The sequence below is a fragment of the Sinocyclocheilus anshuiensis genome, unplaced genomic scaffold (genome assembly GCF_001515605.1).
Source record: "Sinocyclocheilus anshuiensis isolate Anshui unplaced genomic scaffold, SAMN03320099.WGS_v1.1 scaffold734, whole genome shotgun sequence".
Classification (NCBI taxonomy): Eukaryota; Metazoa; Chordata; class Actinopteri; order Cypriniformes; family Cyprinidae; genus Sinocyclocheilus; species Sinocyclocheilus anshuiensis.
The window spans coordinates 116,877-134,828 of record NW_015544176.1 but is presented as its reverse complement, the minus strand read 5'-3'; the positions used below and the strand labels follow the sequence as shown (position 1 = coordinate 134,828).

Below are 17,952 nucleotides of genomic sequence, written 5' to 3'. Positions count from 1 at the left end.
TAGATGCAAATGGTATATGAACACAAGCCAGAAATCACAACCTGAAAGTGAGGCGTATGATTTCTTTGCAGCCTGCAGTGATCCTCCCATTTGATCACAGTTGACTTTTTTAACTGTGTTTTGCCACAAGAGGGAGTTATGAGTATCACCCCAGGCCCCTTGAGTGATGTTTTTCATTACGCAAGGATCTGCATAATGCACTGCTGAGTTTATATCACATGATCAAATTTTCAGCTGAGGAACGAGGTTTTGCTTTATCATTCACAGATCCACAGAGACCCAGATTTGTCCAAAGCACAGATCCCTCAAATGATGGTTGTCATGGAGACAGAACTGCAAGTTAGGAGACAACTGAACTCTGTGGTGCAATTAGGCTACATATAATTCTATACATATACATATACTGTACTGTTACTTCCTCTACAGTCAAAAATCTGGGTGTTATATTAGACAGCAACTTGTCTTTTGAAAATCATATTAAACACATTTCATTACACCAAATACACAAAATAATGTTCTTTTTAGCAGCATCATATGACCCCTTTAACATTGTCATGTCTATCACCATGTTAAATCTTTCGAGAGTTGTCATGATTAAACTATGTGTAAAGTACAGCTTGGCACAAACTTCACCCAGAGAAATTTCCTTGGAAATGCATAACAAGATTTTAAATATAAAAAATGGGGTAATGTACAGGCCCTGCAGGCACCCTATCAAACCTTTGTAGGGTGTCCAATGGCTTGTAAATCCTTTGGCATATTTACTATTCCAAATAGTAGACACTTATCTATAAATGTAAATAAATTAATGTATTTTTTTTTAGCTATTTTAGATTAAATCCCCCTACATTAGGGGAACAAACGTCATATGTCCTCTAGTTTACTCTTACTACTCAGAGTTTTGGCACACCACTTCAGACAGCACTTTCTGTTCATTTCATTTTCATCATAGAGTCATTTAAGTTAATTAATATGGTTTGATAAAAGCAAATGAAAATAACTTCAATAAGAAAATGCAATAAAACAATAGCATATATTTAAGTTAATATGGTTTGATAAAAGCAAAAGAAAATAACTGCAATAGGGAAATGCAATAAAACAATAGCACATACTGTATATTACTCAATATATTTTTATGCTTCTCTCTCTCTATCTATGCGTGTTTAACTACTTCACCGTGTTCCTGAACACGCCCACTTAAAGTGTCATTGGAGACATCTGCATATGACTGTTATTGATTCAGTGCCGTCAGACCACTGAAGTACACTGTCTGTCTCTCACCAAATCTGCATCTGACCTCTCTCAGTCATGGGGCTTTACCACAAAGAGTTTGAGAAGGCTGGCCAGCGCTCCGGTCTACAGAGCTGGAGAATTGAAAAGATGGAACTGGTCCCTGTGCCTGAAAACTTACACGGGAGCTTCTATATAGGTGATGCCTACCTGGTGCTCCACACTATCAGACAGAAGAACTCGTGCTACTATCATCTGCATTACTGGCTGGGTAAGCAGCGGATTTCCTGTCATTTATAAAAGAGCTTATGTCTTTTGAATCAACTTTTTTTATGTTTTAAATACTCTTTTTATATATGTACTATGTATAATATTTTATATTACTTAATATTGCATGTGACTCTGCAGTTAAACAGTAAAATGACTGATCTCACTAGCTTGACTAATATAGTTCCTTAATGTTCAAGAGGGTATAAGTAAAGTCAAATTGTATTCACAAACTATTCCAGAACTGTATGATTACTTTAATGTTAGTTGAAAAAACAAACACCAAAACCTAAGTCACTTAAAAAGTTGAGGAAAGACTAGGGCAAATTAGCTGACATGACACTCAGATGTGCTCTTTGTAAACACGCCAGCAGATAAACTGAGTAAACGTGGAACGTGGAACAGTTTTTTTTTTCCTTGTAAAAGAAAATATTTTCTGTGGTACTCGACAACATGCCACAAATACTATTGATTAGACTAAAGTTATAATTAAAGTGTTTTGGAAAATTCCTTTGAACACAGATTGTTTACTGGTCTCACTTTTAGTTAAAATGAAACTTGATGCTCAGTGACAATAAATTCTATCATTTCTGTAAAGATCGACCACTGAAATGTTAAAACACATCTACTGAATGATTTTCACATTTTAAAATAATAGTAACCTCATTAAAATGATATGACAAAAAAGATATGATATGATAAAATATGTATGAGCTTCTAAAACTAAAACCACAAATAATCACATAAAAACTTGAAATAAAGTATAAATTGAAATATTTAATACAAAATACATGCAAAAATAACTAAAAGTGAAATATAAATGTATAAAAACTATATAGACATTAAATTTTTTTAATATAAATTGAAAATATAAAATTAAAATCCATATTAAAAAATGATATTAAGAGAGAAACAGATATCTCACAGAAGTGAGTACACCCCTCACATTTTTGTAAATATTTTATTATATCTTTTCATGTGACAACACTGAAGAAATTACACTTTGCTACAATGTAAAGTAGTGAGTGTACAGCTTGTATAACAGTGTAAATTTGCTGTCCCCTCAAAATAAAGGTTTCCTTGTTAGTCACATGGGTAAACCATGTGTCAGTGAAGGATTTGCTGCATGAAGTAACTGATTGAGAGTGAGATCTCCATATAACATTACCCTCCCCTAAATTGTTTTTCCCCGTTTTTTTTTGTTATATATACATTTTCTACCTAACCTAATTTAACCTCAACCCCACCCATCTTATTGAATCACCTTTTTCAGCTGCAGCTGAAATATTTTCAACCTAATTTATGATCTTCAATATTGATGCAAAATAAGCGTTGACATAGTATCTCATCTACTATTAATCATGTACAAGTGTATTTATGTCCTCAGAAAAGGTTTTAATGCTAAATTTCTATGGGACTAACTGTGGTAGATTAGTCCAGATGCAACTGCATGAATATACAGTGTATATAGAAAAGAATCACCCCCCTTTAAAATAATCACATTTTGTTAAATGAATCTTTAGAATTATGATGGTTGTAAAGTTTATTCTCATAAGCAGGTACTGGTTCACCTGATATAAATACTGGACTTTCATCTATACACCTTATATATGATGAGCATGATTTTCATTTCTGAATTAAGATTCAGTTTGATACTTTGAAGAGCCTTATTACATGAAATGATGCAGACCCTCAATGTGACATAGGTCTGGATGAATAAATCTCTTAAAATAACATATAATTTGACCTTTTTATAACATCAAAATGTCATGTGATTTTCAAAATCATGAATAGTACATTACTAAAATATGGCACACTCTCACTTGCCATTGATCTGAGTCATGCTTTTGTGTTGGAGGGCTTTGTTTTTTTATATTTTTACTGGAGATGCCTCAGGCATACATGCTCTGGTTGCTTTAAAAAGCTCTCACATCAATTTCAAAAACCAACTTCTGTGGTCAAGTTGCAAAAGAACAGAAAACAGGAAACTCATGAAGATGAGAATGAAAAATATGACATTAAAGTTATGTTAATGTCACCAGTTTTCTCAAAAAATATCACAGAAATATAGAAGCCATTTAGTTGTCAGAAACCACGTGTACTTAATACAGTTTCCTTACACTGCTGAGAGAAAGCACTTTCTCTACTCCATTAGATGTTTCAGAACTGTCAATATCACTGAGATGTTCTGGCCTTGAGTGTATTTGTGGCTATAACCACATACATACACACACACACACACACACACACACACACACACACACACACACACACGCACACACAAAACGGCTTCCATTATAAGTCATTAACCACTTCCAATGCAGATGGATTCCTTGATGTTTCTGCCCATCGTGTCTTATAAGACATTTACCCTAAAAAGCCTACTACAAAATTAGCAGATTGCATAGAACGGGCATTTTACCTCTGACAACATCTATGGTCACAGGCAACAGCTAATATAGCAGGCTTTAAACAGTAAAAATGTATGCTGGGTAAACAGAATAAACACTTTGAATATCAGTCGTCATCAACTGTGAAAACAAACAGCTCTATGTGATTTGCATATGCAATGTTCATGCATTTGATGAGCTGAAAGTGTACAAGAAAAAAGAAAAAAGAAAAACAATCACTTAATTATTAACCTGAATGAAAAAGGATGAATAGGCCACAGAAGTAGGTGATCCTTTTTTCTCTCTTTCTAGGTAAGGATTGTACCCAGGATGAAAGTACAGCAGCAGCAATCTTTACCATTCAGATGGATGACTACCTGAGGGGAAAACCGGTCCAGTACCGTGAAATCCAGGGTTTTGAGTCCATCAAATTCACCAGCTACTTCAAAGGCGGGATCACATATAAGGTATGAGACGAGTTCTAACCCTCTAGACCTACTCTCACAACACTTTTCTTTTAGTTTTTAATGCTCCACTTACTCACAACAGCATATCATTATTCTTCACTTTACTTCGGGTTTGTCTTAGGTAAAACACAAAGCTACTGTTTAAACTGATGGAAAGACTGACAGCTGCTGCTGTATTTATTTGCAAATTGAGAAAAAGTTTCCTAAACTTCACAGTGTAAAGCTACTCCAATACCTTCCTACTGTACATAGGACCTTATGTTTTTCAGAAACATAAACTTAAACATGTGGTCTGAGGGGATGTTGTGTTACAGCACATGTTTGGGGACATTCTCCTCAGTGTTGCAGTTGGCCTCAGAATGAAAATGACTCGCGGGTTTATAAATGGAAAGGGTTTAAAATTGGAAAAACAAGAAGAAAGAGCAGGAATTTTGTAAAAAATATTTTCCTACCTCCTCAGACCGGAGGTGTGGCATCAGGATTTCATCACGTGGTCACTAACGATCTTAGTGCCCGCCGACTCTTCCACATCAAGGGCAGACGCACTGTCCGGGCCACAGAAGTGCCTCTCGCCTGGGCCAATTTCAACAACGGCGACTGCTTCATAGTTGATCTGGGAGCGGTAAGATTTGCAACAAACATACAAATGGCTGTGTTAGGTGTTTTTAAAAGGATTATTTAACCTAAAAATGAAAATTCTGTCAACATCCATTCACTTTCATGTCACTCCAAATGTATGATTAGACTTTGGTTTTTTATGTGGAACATCCATGGAATTATTTAGCAAAATATCTACACTGTACACTGTACAAAAAGAGATCCACATCCATAATGACATATGCACTGTATTCCAAACCTTCTGAAATCAATAGTTTGTGCAAACCTTAAGTAATTTTTTGCAAAAAATCTCAAAATCACTGCAAAATACCATGCAGTAAATGATGACTGATAACTTAATTAAGAAGGAGGGGAATCACCTTTGATTGTTAAATGACTTACCAAATTCATAATTATTTTTGAGTAATACAAACCTTTCAACCCTTCAAACCTTTCACAGTTAACATAATCCAGATAGAATCCCATAAGAAATGCCATATGTTACACTTCATTTTCCATAGACAATAACTGGCTGGTTCACTTGTGCAGCATGTATTTAATATCCTTTCTGTATGCACTTTGGGTGGGTTTGATAATTGGATTGCTGTCAAATTACTTGACTGTCAACATACTGTGTCGAGCAAATGTTATGAGAGCACAAGGGCTGAACCACGTCTCACACCTAAAAACAGATGCATCTTTTAAGCTATTAACAGGCTCTTACTGACCATTAGTTACATAGGATAATTTGCAGGAAGATTAAATGTGACAATACCATTTGACTAAAGTATTTGACAGCACACTTAATGCTGTACTCTCTCACTTCTCCAAAGGAATTTACAGATCACAGTCAAATAAACAGAACAGACAAATCCTGACTGATACCATTCCACAATGACAAAATGTAAAAACAACTATATGGTAGCATTTTTAAAGGTAGAGGTGACAAAAATGATTTCTTAAGAAATCTTGTCACCAACATAATTGCCAAGAACAAAACAGAGGCAAATGTCTTCCTAGGAAGTCTGCTATTGTACCCGTAACAAACATGAGCACATATTGCTAGGATTGCCACCACTTAAAAATTTCTGAAACTAGGTGATCTACCAATGGTGTGGGTCTAAGTGCAACAAGTTTGAGCGCCTCAAGGCTGCACAGGTAGCTACTGGTATCCGAGACAACGAGAGGAGCGGACGGGCCAAGCTGGTGGTTGTAGAGGAAGGACAGGAGCCTGCAGAGATGATGAAGGTATGAAAAAAAAATGGCCATCAAACATCTTAAGTAAAAAAGAATTTGCATGCAACCCAATCTTAACCATCCGGAAGAACTTTTTAGAGCTTACTTTTACTGATAGAGCTGATCTTTCACCACTAACTATTTTACAGTTAACCTAATGTTTGCTATAGGCAGTACGATATCAGGTTTAGCTGGAAGGTTTGACATTTTTATACCTCGTCTTTGCACATCACAGGTTCTTGGTGAGAAGCCTGAAATCCCTGAAGGTGACGATAATGAGGATGTGGTTGCAGACATGTCAAACAGGAAAATGGCCAAACTTTACATGGTAAACAAGTCTATAAACTTCACTTTAACTCATCTATATGCAAATTCAATTGACACATGCACACAATGGAAATGTAATATTATTTCAATACAATTGCACTTTACAGGTATCAGATGCAACAGGGAAAATGCAAGTTTCGCTTGTGTCAGATGAAAATCCGTTTAACCAGAGTGACCTGTTGTCTGAGGAATGCTTCATTCTGGACCATGGAAAAAGCAAAATGATCTTTGTGTGGAAAGGTATTAGTAAACTGAAGCCATTAAATGAAGGGGTTGTGTAACCATCTTACTGAGATTCCTTGAGCTTATTTTTTGATGATCTAGGCCGCAAGGCAAATCCAAATGAAAGGAAGGAGGCCATGAAAACAGCTGAGGGCTTCATTAAACAGATGGGATATCCTGCCAATACCCAGGTTCAGAAACATTAGATATGCGTATATGTTTTGCTGTATTATCATTTACATTCACCTGAATGAGTGAATCACCATAGCAAAACTGGCAGAAACAAAATATGCAAAAAATGTACAAGAGCTTGTTTATGGAGCAGTACACTTAAAGGGACAATTTTGTACCTTATTTACCCCTAAATTCAAGGGTGTCCAAACCTGTTCCTGGAGGGCGATTGTCCTGCAGAGCTTAGCTCCACACCTAAACCAGCTAATTAAGGTCTTCATACTCAATAAAAACTTCGAGGCAAGTGTTTTGGAGCTGGTTGGAGATAAAATCTGCAGGATGTCAACCCTCCAGGAGCAGAATTGGACACCCCTGCTCTAAAAGGTTCACAGTAGTAACTTAGGGTACATATTGGGCCTACTAATATGCATCTTTTTGTGGTAGATAATTGTTACATTATAATTGAATAAAATTTTTGGCACATTTTTTTTTTCTGACAAGGAAAATGTATAGTATTTTTTTGGGTCACCCAGGTCTTTTCACCCTGTACACAGATCCAGGTCCTTCCGGAGGGTGGAGAGACGCCCATTTTTAAGCAGTTCTTTAAAAGCTGGAAAGACAAGGACCAGGCTGAGGGTCTAGGCAGAGTCTTTGTCACTGAGCGGATCGCCAAGATTGAACAAGAACAGTTTGATGCCTCCAAGCTGCACAAGTCCCATCAAATGGCTGCTCAGTACAACATGGTTGACAACGGCACTGGAAAAACACAGGTCACAATTTGCGTACAAGAGATCAGAGATTGTATAAGTTAAACTTTGCTGACGTTTGGCATAGGCACAAATGAGCATCTTACTTTCAAAATGACTCTCAATTGAAACTAGAAGATAAAATTCTGATAAGCTGCTGAATGACTTTTGCTCTCTAAAGGTGTGGTCACATTTACCGTTGTTCAGTGAAAAAAAAAAGTGCAATTTTAAGCTGTCACCATGCAGATTTTGCAACAGGTTCAAGTTGGTCATGCAGATTCACCGTACTGACCAAGAGAAAGCTGCTTGATTTGAAATTGACTTCTATGTGTGCTGTGCTTCATCTCTATCTGTTCAACTGTTCCAACCTGTGAATATGCTTTACAGATATTCTTAATCTGGTCTTGTTTCACAGATTTGGAGGGTGGAGTGTGGTAATACTACAGGTGATACCAAGGTTCCCGTTGACCGAGAGACATACGGTCAATTCTATGGAGGAGACTGCTATATCATTTTATATACCTACACCAAGGGAGGAATCATTTACACCTGGTAAGCCTCAAAGAAGTAGATAGTTTCCAGAGGGGAAGTCAAATCATACACAAAAAGAGTCAAATATGGCTTATCGCTCTATGCTTTCACCCTCAGGCAAGGTTCCAGCAGCACATTAGATGAACTGACAGCTTCAGCCTTTCTCACTGTTGAACTGGACCGTTCGCTGGGAGGACATGCTGTTCAGGTGAGTGGGATTTGAATTTGATCTATATACTAATTTACTGAATGTAACTGGGTCTGGATTACTGACTAGATAAGATGGGCTCTGCAGCCCTGATTGAAAATCTAGAAGAAAACACAACTAGACTGGTATTGTTATCTTACCATTGTTCCATTTCATGTCCATTCAGGTGCGAGTGACTCAAGGAAAGGAACCACCTCATTTGCTGAGTCTCTTCAAAGGCAAGCCTCTGATCGTGTATAAGAATGGGACTTCTAGAAAGGGAGGACAGGCACCAGCACCTCCAACACGCCTCTTTCAAGTGCGCAAGAACCTGGGCACCATTACACGGATTTATGAGGCGAGTAGTAGTACTAGCTGGTCCAAGTTGGTTTAGGTGGTTGATGAGCTAGACCACCATGTGGTGGAGCTGAGGTTGACTATCCAAGTCATTCTGGTTAGCACTGGCAGATCATTTAGGCCAAGATGGTGGAGATCTGCTTAATTTTCCAAAAAAGCGTTGAGCATCTTTGGTTAGGCTGACCTATTTTTAAGTGTAACTTCAGTTTAGATATGTCCTTAGAGAGTGTTGGTTTGTGGTCTAACAGGTAGATGCTAAAGCAACAAGTTTGAACAGCAATGATGCCTACCTGCTGAAGTTGCCTAAAGGGGATGGGTATTTGTGGAAAGGGAAGGGGGCCAGTGAGGAAGAGGAACGAGGGGCGAAATACATGAGTGAGAAGCTGAAGTGCAAAATCAAGCCAATTACTGAAGGAAATGAGCCAGGTACGGGCAATGTGCAGTAGACTCAATTCATACTCTTCATACTTCATACTCACACACTGGTAAGTGACAGGAGTGGAACGATGTTTACATCTTTTAACTTTTACATACTTGTTGCTCATTTTCCCATTTGAAGTGGACTTCTGGAAAGCTCTGGGTGGAAAGATGGAGTATCAGACGTCCGAGATGTTGGAGAGCAAAACTATAGCACATCCTCCCCGCCTGTTCGCCTGCTCCAACAAAACTGGAAAGTTCATTGTGAGTATCCTAGACCTGATAAGAGAGAGCCAAAGTCCAGTTCTGTTTCACATTAGGCTTTTGCTTTCGATACAAATTCTGCATTGAAGACTATGCTGAAAATGTAAAACATGACTTGGCTTCCTGTGCTAACTGCTCAGATACTGCTACATACAGGCAAACTGCTGTTTGGACACTAAACATGCATTTTTACTACTATAGATTGAAGAAGTACCTGGTGAGTTTAACCAAGATGACCTGGCAGAGGATGATGTCATGTTACTGGATGTCTGGGATCAAGTAAGAGAGTTATCTTTCTTTATGTCTTCCTCCGAGATTATCTTGAAGATTCAAAGGACAGCAGTCATCTCTGATTAGATTTCTGACAATCTTTATTTTAGTATTTAAAGATATCTCCTGACTTTCATGGATTAGCGTGTGCTACGTGCCACTGATTCTTGATTTCATCTCTCAGGTGTTTGTGTGGATTGGAAAGGATGCCAATGAGGTGGAGAGGAATGAGTCAGTAAAATCCGGTGAGATGCCTTAGGCACACATTCCTTAAAACTTTTTTCTACATAATTTGAATACAAACTGAAACCCCTTTATATGTGAACAGGTTTAACAGCATACTTGAATAAACCACATTATTCTCACATGCAAAAGTAAAAGATACATTTTAAACATAACTATGTAAAATCAGTCTTTTTATGATGTCTTCTCTTTGTAAACTAATACATATAGTAATTCAGCTTTTTGAATAAGTATTTGCTCCTTTGAAGCAAAGACTTACATTGAGACAGACCCATCAGGACGGGACAAGGGGACACCTGTTGTGGTGGTAAAGCAGGGACACGAGCCCCCCACCTTCACCGGCTGGTTCCTGGGGTGGGATGCCTCTCAGTGGGACAGTGACCTCATGGCAAGAGCAGTGAAATCACTGCAGGTTAAGTGAAATCCTGAAACCCCTGAAGTCAATAGACTTGACTGGAATGATAAAACAGAAAAATTTGTTTATTGGACTATTCCATTATAAAGCCTAAAAATCTGCCATCATGTCCAACATGTAAAGTTACTCAATATACATCAGATCTTAAAGTTGTGTATTTCTCTTTGATTTGTTTGCACAGATTTATATGTCTGCTCTGGATTCCTGTAAGCATGATTTGAAATCGTACAATAAAAGAATCAATTCACATTTTCAAAAATGTCTTGTTTTAGTCAATGCAGTACACAAGAGCCCCCTAGAGACAAAAAATGAACTACAACACAAGTAATACTTCAAAATAAACGTTCAAAATGTAATGTTGTAGTTTTGCTGACCACCAAGACACACAAAAATACCGTAGAAATACTATGGTTAAGTGGATAATACCATGTTGCTAAAATTCATGTACCAACTGGTACATCCAGGAGCACCACGGTACTACTATGACACGTCATACATACAAGCACTTAAGAAACGCAAATTTCAGGGTGAAGATTCATGACACCCAATGAACTATTTGTAAATATTTACTTCATTTGGTACATGCAAATTGTAAGTATTTGATCCTAGTAGGATACAATGTTGCAACATTATTTTAAAATCAGCCTGCACATAGGGATCTTCAAAATTAATTACTCAATCAATATTGGAACAATGGTTAAATATGTAATGATAATGCATTGTACATGGGCAGCCAAATAGTTGGGTCAAGTGCATGATACACTCGTAATTAAAGTCATTAAAGAAGGCGGGAATCATATTATTTCACTAACCTAGTGAGAACATCTCAAAGGCTGCGTTTACACTGCAAGTCTTAATGCACAGATCCAATCTTTTGACCATATCCGATTTTTTGACACGTCTGTTTACATTCACTTCAGACACGACTGGTATCCGATATCTGTGTTTACATTAATTCCCACCCAAAAGGATTGTCTGCAGTGATCGCTTTACTATTCACATGGTAGACCCTCGGGGTTTAAATGGCCGTTAAAATTATTTATATAATTCACGTCGAATGGCCATTATTATTTGCCAGCATGACAACGGCTGTCATGGATGTTTTGCAGCACAAAATCGGACTGAACGGATAAAGACCGGAAAATAACGGTAATTTTAATTTGTCAGACTATTTTATCAACAGCTCGTTAGAGGTGGAATTCTTTAGTGAAATAAAGATTATATTTATTGAAATGAATTCGAATTAAGGAGAGAGAGAACGAACGCATGCAACCACGTGCGAGCGAGCGATTGTGAAGCATTGCAAACAAGTGAATTATATAAATAATTTTAACGGCCATTTAAAACCCGAGGGTCTACCAGTAAAGCGATCACTGCAGACAATCCTTTTGGGTGGGGATTAAAACACAGATATCGGATACCAGTCGTGTCTGAAGTGAATGTAAACAGACGTGCCAAAAAAATCGGATATGGTCAAAAGATCGGATCTGTGCATTAAGACTTGCAGTGTAAACGCAGCCATAGACTACCATTGTTTGTATACAAGGTTAATCATAACCTGACCCCCATGGCCGGATTTACCATTGGGTTTGAGTGGGCTGCAGCCCATGGGCCCCGCCTTTGCCCGTTTACGTGTTTGATTTGATCGTTATATGCCAGTCAGAATTCAGAAATGATTAGCCGCAGCTGGGGCAGCTTCCAACTACTACCTTTGAGGCCATAATCAAACAGCATAAACTGGTAGGCTAGTTATGATTATTTCACATAGTAGAAGGACATACGTACTGAATCGCGACTGCGCTGATTAATTTGTGAACATATGGCTACTTCAAACAGCTCCATTAAGCCTTTAGCCCAAAAGAGCGCACATTTAGAAAGATAATGATAAATTCTCATGTGTGCATGCCTCATTTTTTACAGAGGATGATTTTATATTATATTAATGTTCCACTAAATTATGCGATCTGAAGAGTTTTGGGCACTCTCTCCCATCTCACTGCCATTACACATAGTGGGGCAGAAATGTCATCAAAATGATTTAAAAAAAAAAATAGCAATTTAATGAATTTCTGTTTTTATAACATAGCTATGCCTATGATATAGGACTTAGCCTATCACACAAACAAGAGTCCTATTTTTTTCCCTCGAATATCTGCAAGATGGCAAATGTACAATAAACAACAACTTGCAGAGTAACTTTCAGACACAAAATTCCGTTTTGCTCCGTCAAAAAACCTACTGGCGGTTAAAGTTTCATATTTTAAAAAGTAGCTTATTTCATTTTTGCAATCATTTAATATTTTTACATTAATAAAATGTTATATTTAAACTTAACATTATGCACAATCCATCTATGAATTTTGTTGATAGTGATTTCATTTGATTGTTAATAGCCAGGATGTCTTTTTATTCGATTGAATTTATTGATTAAATAAGAACCCCACATAAGAGGACACAAATATGACAATGACTTTTATAATACTAATAAGCCAACATCTCTGGCTTTTTTTTTTTTGTTGTTGTTGTTGTTCAAAGTTATTTCAGGGTTTTGATCTCTCAACTGAGAGAACACATCCTGTTTATTATATTATAATGAATATTTAATATTACATTTAAACTTTGACTATAGCCTAGATATGTTGCATATTAATTGTACTATGTATGAACCTCAAAGCATATGTTTGTGTATTTTGTGTTATTCCATAATGATGTTCTATTTGAGGGCATTTGTAGTGTTGGTATAGGGCCCAAACATAACCTCAAGCCCAGGGGCCCCCACCCCCCTAAGTCCTGCCCTGCTGGCCCCTACCCCTTAAACTAACCCTCACCTGTACACTTCATTATATTTAAAGACTAACATCATCTGGAACATTTATGAGCATTTTTAACTCGTGAGGTCCCTGGCTCAATAGTCGGTGTTCAACAGGTGAGGGGTGGAACACCGTGAGTGAGGACACTTAGTATAGCCACACATGTACACAAAAGATTGCTCTGTCTCATATAAATATAAATCACTGGTGACTGGTGGGTTTTTAGTAAGTGACTGTTTGATTCACATCCTAAAATATTTTACATTAGTTCACATTTTACATTTTTTCCCCCACTGGGTAACAGCTATGACCAGGAATAATACTTGCAATAACTTTCAATACCACAAGATGGCGCACAAGTGAAACAAAACGTTTAACCCTATGCGTTTAAAGCACAAATTCCATCATTGGAAATTCATAAGCTACATGTGCAAATGGGCTTCCTGCTGTTTCATCCTTCATTCACCATCACTGGAACTGAATGACACCCAGCTAGGTTGAAGCCGTGTGCCTTTTAGAATGGCAAAGAGAGAAGCATGCTTACTTAGAATGAACAGCCAAGTAAATGAGAGCTGTAAAACTGAGTGTGTGTCATGGTGCTCCACTGCTGGCCTCATTGCATCATCTCCTTTTTCACTTGGTTTCAGGTTATAGCAGCAGCAGCTTCTCAGGGGAATGAGAGAAGCCTTGTGAATATTTGGTGAAGCATCAGCGGTAGTAGCGGCGCCAAAAAAAAACTATAGGTTTCACATATTGTGTGCTGTTTAATCTATAAAAATTGTATATGTTTACTTAAAATAAGTTCAGATTTTTGGTTGTAAGAACATTACATTTAAAACAATCATTAGTTTTCATGTATGATTTTTGAAACGCATTTCGTGTATTTGCCAATCTTTGTTGAATATGCATATTTCCAATGGACATTTAAACACTGGAATGAGGTTCTAGTGTCATCTTTTTAAGTGATAGACTAATTTGTACTGAATTGACTAGTTTATTAAGAAGATCAGACGAACGATTGTTTGAAGACGGGCAATCATGATGGCAGTCTAGGGTATTGAGTAGATCTCCGGTGTAAGAATAGATGTGTGGTGTAAATGACTGACAGCACGTCAATCACGGGCTGATTGTGTTTTGATAGCACCGCTAATTGTTCTGACACTTTGATACACCTCCTTTCTTTGATAGCGCTGGCTCACTTCTGTTTATTGCCACACAGTTAATTTCATACATGTTGACCTTTTCTTTACTTCTCTTAAAGTTAAAATTCAGCAGCAAGACAACCCCCCCACCCGTAAATAGTCACCAATCATGTGTTTTCTATATTTTGTCTATTTAATAATCTGTTATAATCGGAACCAGTGATGTCCGTTTCGTGAATAACTCTTTTGAGTCGGTTCTTTTGAATGAATGGCTCAAACGCGTTAACAAAACGGACTGAATCGGTTCGTGATTTAGTCTGAATGATTCATTCCCACTGAATCTTTTCAGCAGTGTTCTACTCAATAAAACATTAACTTATTGGATGAAGTGGATATTTCCCAATAATGCATTGAAACAAAACCTGCACACCCATCCTTTAGTTTTCCCGCTAAATAATTGAATTACTGATAACCTAGTAACGCTCACCTGTAAGCACGTCTCTCAAACTTTAAACGCCTTGAGCGACATGAACAGGTGACGGAGAGGTGTGTCTTAAAAGACGATAGGCTTGACTTTTCACCAATCAAACTCCAAGGAAAATAACACGCGCTCACTAAATTGAACCAATCAGCGCGTTGTTCCACACAGTGGGCGGAGCCAAGCCTGCTAGAATGAAGTGGAAGGCAGCACCGCCGTACAGTCGGTGAAACAGGCGCTGTTACAGGGAGTGGATACACTTGTCGGCTCAGCTGATCTGAATGGCTACAATATTTGGGAAATAGTCGTAAACATGTTCATCTAACGAGTAACGCAAGGATCGCACTAAATAAGGTGGGTGCCGAACGCGATTTTATTTCCATACGCGGGTGCTTACAAAGCTTAAATTGTAGAAAAATAACATTAGTCTGTGTAATAATGTAATTTAGAGTAACTTTATTATTTTGTTAATGAATCTCTAGCGTTCTGAAGCCCATTAAACATTTTTTAGCGCACAAAATAATAATGATTCTCATGTTGAATCACTTGTTGGGAGAAAATGATTACCAAATTCATTTATGTATGGAGATGAGCCCCTCCTTAAGCGCTTGTACAGATGGCCATAGAGATCTGCGACAGACTCATGTTTCCCCCGTTTTCATAGACCAGATTGTGCTTTTTCTCTATTTGCAACTGGCAACTACCTTTGAACAATAAAATGGCAAGAATAGATGGACAGGAGCCTTTGCGCACTAGGATTTTTTACCGCTGCGTAATTCTGGTGCCCCTGTGGCGCTACATGTGCAAATGGGCTTCCTGCTGTTTCATCCTTCATTCACCGTCACTGGAACTGAATGACTTAGAATGAACAGCCAAGTAAATGAGAGCTGTAAAACTGAGTGTGTGTCATGGTGTTCCACTGCTGGCCTCATTGCATCATCTCCTTTTTCACTTGGTTTCAGGTTATAGCAGCAGCAGCTTCTCAGGGGAATGAGAGAAGCCTTGTGAATATTTGGTGAAGCATCAGCGGTAGTAGCGGCGACACCTGGTCTCCTGAGTCTCCGCATTCGCTTTCATCCTCATCAGAGTGGCGGAACAAGATGGGGAATGGATTATCAGAGCCCCATGCCATCTTTCCCTGCCTGCCATCCTTTCAGGCCCTGCACATTGTTATTCTCGGCTTGGACTGTGCCGGTAAGACTACCGTATTGTACCGGCTACGCTTTAATGAGTTTGTGAACACTGTTCCCACCAAAGGCTTTAACACGGAGAAGATCAAGGTGACTCTCGGTGGGAAAGTCCGGACTGCAGCCTTTCATTTCTGGGATGTAGGAGGTCAGGAAAAGCTCCGGCCTCTGTGGCGCTCCTATACGCGGTGCGCCGATGGCCTTGTGTTCGTAGTGGACTCAGTAGATGCCGAGCGCATGGAGGAGGCCAAGACGGAGTTGCATAAGATCACACGGCTACAGGAGAACCAAGGGGTGCCTGTGTTGGTGGTGGCTAACAAGCAGGACCTGCGCAGCGCGTTGCCACTAGGTGAGGTTGAACGGATGTTGGCACTGAACGAGCTCAGCTCTCATACACCATGGCACCTCCAACCGGCCTGTGCCATCATCGGAGAAGGTCTACAAGAAGGCCTGGAACGTCTCCACTCCATGATCAACAAGCGGAGAAAGATGATGAGGCAGCAGAAGAGGAAAAGATGACTGTTTGGTGATGGGATGTGAGCTGGATGTGGTGGTAGGCCTCTATGATGGCTCTGCTGGTGACGTGCCATGGGCCATTGTGGCCCCTGCACTCCTGGAATTATTGTTTCCGTGGGCTGAGTTCTATCAGTCAGATGGTTCTGGATAAATACAGTTCAGAGACCGCAAGAGGACAATATTGATTTACCACTTTGGTTGTTGGATTGTAGCAGCGGTGGGACGATCACATGGAACATTTACATCAATACGTGTTACACAATGTCAACAGGTCTTGTGGTACATTGAGTTCTCATGAAGGACAACACTGGACATGAACTTGTAAATGACAAAGACCGATCCCTGAAGTCTTTGTCCTTGCGTCTGCAGTGTTACACATATCCTAGTATCCTAGCATTCATGTAAAGTCTTGAAACAGAGGGATTGATTACCAAAGCTGCCATGGACATCATGAAAAATCCAATGTATACATTCAGGTGATGTATTTCCCCCCCATTGGTTTTATCCAGAATGGCCAACCGTCATTTTCCCTGGGTGTTTGTTGTCCCGGTGGTCAGGGGAACCAGAATAAGCTTTATGGATCACTTGTTTGGGAAGGCACAAATGTTTAAATCAGATTGGAGTCATGGAGAAGGGTAACCACTAAAGTAGTTCAACAGGTGAATGTGGCGATTGTCAAGATTTGTAAGAGATTAAAGGTATACTATCCTTCTCAACATGTTGGTGCAGTAGCTTCTCCCAAGTTTGAGGACTACTGGTGTCATTTCTAGCTGAACCCACATTGTGTGCTTCCCTGAAGGACAAGAGATGTTTAAATGCACTTTAGCAATTCCCTTTTCTAAACTATGAACTTACAGCATCTGATTTTTTTGTAAAGAGTTTATCATACTACAAAAAAGAAGTAATGTATTACTTCGAATGTAGCGTTTTTTTTTTAATATCCACTTCCACACTCAAATGTGTCAGTTTGTCACTCAGTGCTTGTGTGTTGGGGGATGCTCATATTTATGTGTCAGAATTTGTATACTTTGAATAAATCCACAACTACACTAAAGATAATAGGTTTTGGGTCCTCATTATTATCTGTTGCATGATGAACTCATGCTAATTATCAAAGTTTATGACCTGACAATGTCTCTAATTGCATTTTTAGTCTGATAATCGTTTGACGCATTTTATAGCTGAGTTACCAAAGTTGTTCCTTTAGAGTCGTTAGGACATGCAAAAGAGGTAACATGACATGAGCTGTACACGTCCTGTTCTAGGCATGGGACCAAACAGGATGTACTTAGCCCCAATCCCAATTCTATTTTATACCCCTTCCCCTTCAACTACCCCTCCGCCTACCCCTTCCCCTGGTCCCTTGAAACAGAGTGTCAAGGGGTAGGGGTGAAAATATTCCCCTAAGAATTGGGACACCACTACTATACGTCACACGTCATCATATGTCGTCTAGCTCCTACAATACACACACCTATACTG

At 38.7% G+C, this 17,952-nt stretch overlaps 2 protein-coding genes across 2 annotated transcripts; both read left to right on the top strand.

The window, feature by feature from the left end:
• Window positions 1–1,262: 1,262 nt before the first annotated feature.
• On the top strand, window positions 1,263–10,351 carry LOC107696204 (adseverin-like). Its single transcript, XM_016496440.1, has 16 exons — window positions 1,263–1,501; window positions 4,200–4,354; window positions 4,815–4,976; window positions 6,050–6,199; window positions 6,423–6,515; window positions 6,622–6,754; window positions 6,839–6,927; window positions 7,462–7,677; window positions 8,069–8,205; window positions 8,302–8,392; window positions 8,559–8,729; window positions 8,977–9,154; window positions 9,288–9,409; window positions 9,611–9,688; window positions 9,864–9,924; window positions 10,171–10,351. Exons 1-16 carry the CDS (start codon window positions 1,309–1,311, stop codon window positions 10,341–10,343), a joined length of 2,202 nt encoding a protein of 733 aa, XP_016351926.1. The 5' UTR covers window positions 1,263–1,308; the 3' UTR covers window positions 10,344–10,351.
• Window positions 10,352–14,972: 4,621 nt separating this feature from the next.
• Window positions 14,973–17,818, top strand: LOC107696203 (ADP-ribosylation factor-like protein 4A). The gene is made up of 2 exons (XM_016496439.1): window positions 14,973–15,121; window positions 15,730–17,818. The coding sequence occupies exon 2, from the start codon at window positions 15,868–15,870 to the stop codon at window positions 16,471–16,473; it is 606 nt and encodes a 201-aa protein (XP_016351925.1). The 5' UTR covers window positions 14,973–15,121; window positions 15,730–15,867; the 3' UTR covers window positions 16,474–17,818.
• The last annotated feature ends 134 nt before the right edge of the window (window positions 17,819–17,952 follow it).

What these genes read in the sequence shown, in the direction of transcription:
- LOC107696204 (XM_016496440.1), top strand. Translation starts at nt 1,309, where the DNA reads ATGGGGCTTTACCACAAAGAGTTTGAGAAGGCTGGCCAGCGCTCCGGT. An exon ending in AAGGCGGGATCACATATAAG is followed by an intron (nt 4,355 to 4,814) that starts GTATGAGACGAG and finishes CTACCTCCTCAG; the next exon opens with ACCGGAGGTGTGGCATCAGG. An exon ending in ACGGCACTGGAAAAACACAG is followed by an intron (nt 7,678 to 8,068) that starts GTCACAATTTGC and finishes CTTGTTTCACAG; the next exon opens with ATTTGGAGGGTGGAGTGTGG.
- LOC107696203 (XM_016496439.1), top strand. Translation starts at nt 15,868, where the DNA reads ATGGGGAATGGATTATCAGAGCCCCATGCCATCTTTCCCTGCCTGCCA.